Genomic DNA, 2,266 nt, shown 5'->3' on the forward strand with positions numbered 1-2,266 from the left:
AGTGCTGGGATTAAAGGCGTGCGCCATAATCACCCAGCAGACCAACGATTTCTTTAACACTTTATTGGATTCTTTAACTGCCTTGCAGAGGTCCCGTACTTGCCCTTGGGTTGGTAGGAGAATCAAGTCATTTGACTTCTAGGATCCTGAGTCCCAGCTCTTTGTTACAATGCAGAAAGATGATGAATTGGATAAATCTCCAAAAGACTAGGAATCCAACATTTGCCTTGACACACGTAGCTCTTAATCTGCTTCCCTTCCGCCAGGCACAAGTTTGAGCACTGTAGAACCACGATGCTGATGTGTGACCGTTCCTTCTCACTGCAGATCAAGTGGCCTGCGCCGTCCCTTCAGAGTGTCAGAAGTACTGTGGCGGACGGAGCAGCTGTAGTGCCCTGGCTTATCCAGCGCTGGTGATAGGCGTGATGCCTTCTGGTAAGGAGTGGTCCTTTCCACCAAGAGCCACACGGCTCCCGTTGGAGTGACAGGTAGGAGGTGAGACTGGCTTCTTCCCAGCCTGCCCGTCATTCTGCATGCAAAGGCCATCTGTGTGTTGGGAGTGCTTGGCACTGGAGCAAGCTTTGTTCTCTCAGGTAGGAGCATAGGCTTTGCCCTCTCTTCCCCTCCCACGCTGGACTTGCACATCGCCGTGGAGGCACCACCCGCACACACTGATTGTGTTATTTATGCCACCTGCTCGTTATTCAGAAAGCCAGTTCCATACAGGGTAAGGTGCCTTTGTAGGCCCTAGAGTCCAAAACCAGCAAGAGCAGCACTGTCCTTAAATTGCTTATCACACAGTGGGGTTAGTTAAAAAGCCAGGAAGTTACCTAGCAGTCAGGTAATGTTCACTATTAGAGGGCAGTGAGCCTTTGCATTTACCTTGCCTTCTTTTCCAGATTCCAGTAAAATGACCAATTAAATATATATATATGTATACATATATAATATGTAATATATATTAAAGAAAAGAGCACATCTGCCTTGGCTCTGGAGAGCAGCATTTCCATAAGCTTCCATACAGATATACAGATTGAGGCAATTACTGAGAATGCTACAGTCTAGGAGGGGAGCCGTCTGACTCTGAGCAGAGTCTTAGGAAATGCCCTGGGCTAGAGCAACTGGGACTTACACTGGGAGCAGGTGATTGAAGGAGAGAAAATTCTAGATCCCAGTCGGTGTCTTCCAGCCCTGAGGCCTACAGAAGTCAGCTGGGGTACTGCCGTGGGGGGCTTCCAGGTGAGGCCCTGGTTATCTTCCGATATCTTTAGACACTGTGCTGTCTCCCGATAGCACAAAGACGTTTTCAAAGGGAGCCATCCCGCTCACCAGGCAGCCACCCCGGCAGTGGTACCAAGTTGTTACGTTTCTACAGTGTTGGGCGAATGCCTCCTCTCTTTGGGCCATTCGTAAACTCATCTGCTTATGTTGTCTGTACCTTACCAACCTCATGGTAAGTACTGTATGCCCACTTCTCTGATGAAGAGTCCAATTTCTTGTACACTAAGGACTTCTCCAAGCTGGGGCACAAGCAATGGCATCCATCAGACAAAGCTGTAGTAAGGATGATACAGGCTGACACAGACCAGCACTCCAAGAGAGAGCGGCTCCCGCTATTCTGTAAGCACTCAGCAGGAAATGACAGTCCCATCACAAACCAAGGATAGATGTCGCATGATGTTGTAGATGGAATCACACCGGGTAAAAGCTGCACGCTTTGTAGGTGTTTGAAAACGTTCCTTTAGGAGGTCAAGGCCTTCTCTGGCCTGGCCAGAGAGCTGGCAGTCCAGGAAGTGTTTTTTTTCTCTCTTCTAGGCCTAAAAGGCTTTATGCTGTCCACATTGTGTGCCTCCATCATGTCCTCCCTGAGCTCCGTCTTCAACAGCTCCAGTGCCCTCTTCACCCTGAACATTTACACGTGGATCCGGCCCCTGGCCACTGAGAAGGAGCTCATGATAGCCGGAAGGTGCAGTGTGCCTGTCCCATTAGTCAGTGATGCCAAAGACTGCCTGAAAAACAGGCTCAATGCTGGACCTAGAATCATCCTTTTTTGGCTGGGGGGTTATTTCTATGCAGCTTTGCGATGATAATGTAATTGACTATCACAAAGAATACTGTTTTTATGTGTAAAAAGGGAAAGTAATAGTCATAATGATAATAAAAATGAGCAAAGTCTAATGTACCTCTCCTAAATATTCCGTCAAGGGATATTTATATAAACTGACCCATGGTCTCACTTAATCCTCATGAAACCCATTCAAGGCAA

At 47.9% G+C, this 2,266-nt stretch overlaps 1 protein-coding gene across 1 annotated transcript in view; it reads left to right on the top strand.

Moving 5' to 3' along the window:
• LOC101987057 (sodium/glucose cotransporter 1-like) overlaps nt 1-2,266 on the top strand; it is a 34,349-nt gene that overhangs the window by 18,223 nt on the left and 13,860 nt on the right. The window contains exons 9-10 of the mRNA XM_005360212.2: nt 328-435; nt 1,816-1,966. Coding sequence (XP_005360269.1) covers nt 328-435; nt 1,816-1,966 — 259 coding nt within the window. The remainder of the gene's footprint in view (nt 1-327; nt 436-1,815; nt 1,967-2,266) is intronic.

Source organism: Microtus ochrogaster, linkage group LG2 (genome assembly GCF_000317375.1).
Source record: "Microtus ochrogaster isolate Prairie Vole_2 linkage group LG2, MicOch1.0, whole genome shotgun sequence".
Lineage (NCBI taxonomy): Eukaryota > Metazoa > Chordata > Mammalia > Rodentia > Cricetidae > Microtus > Microtus ochrogaster.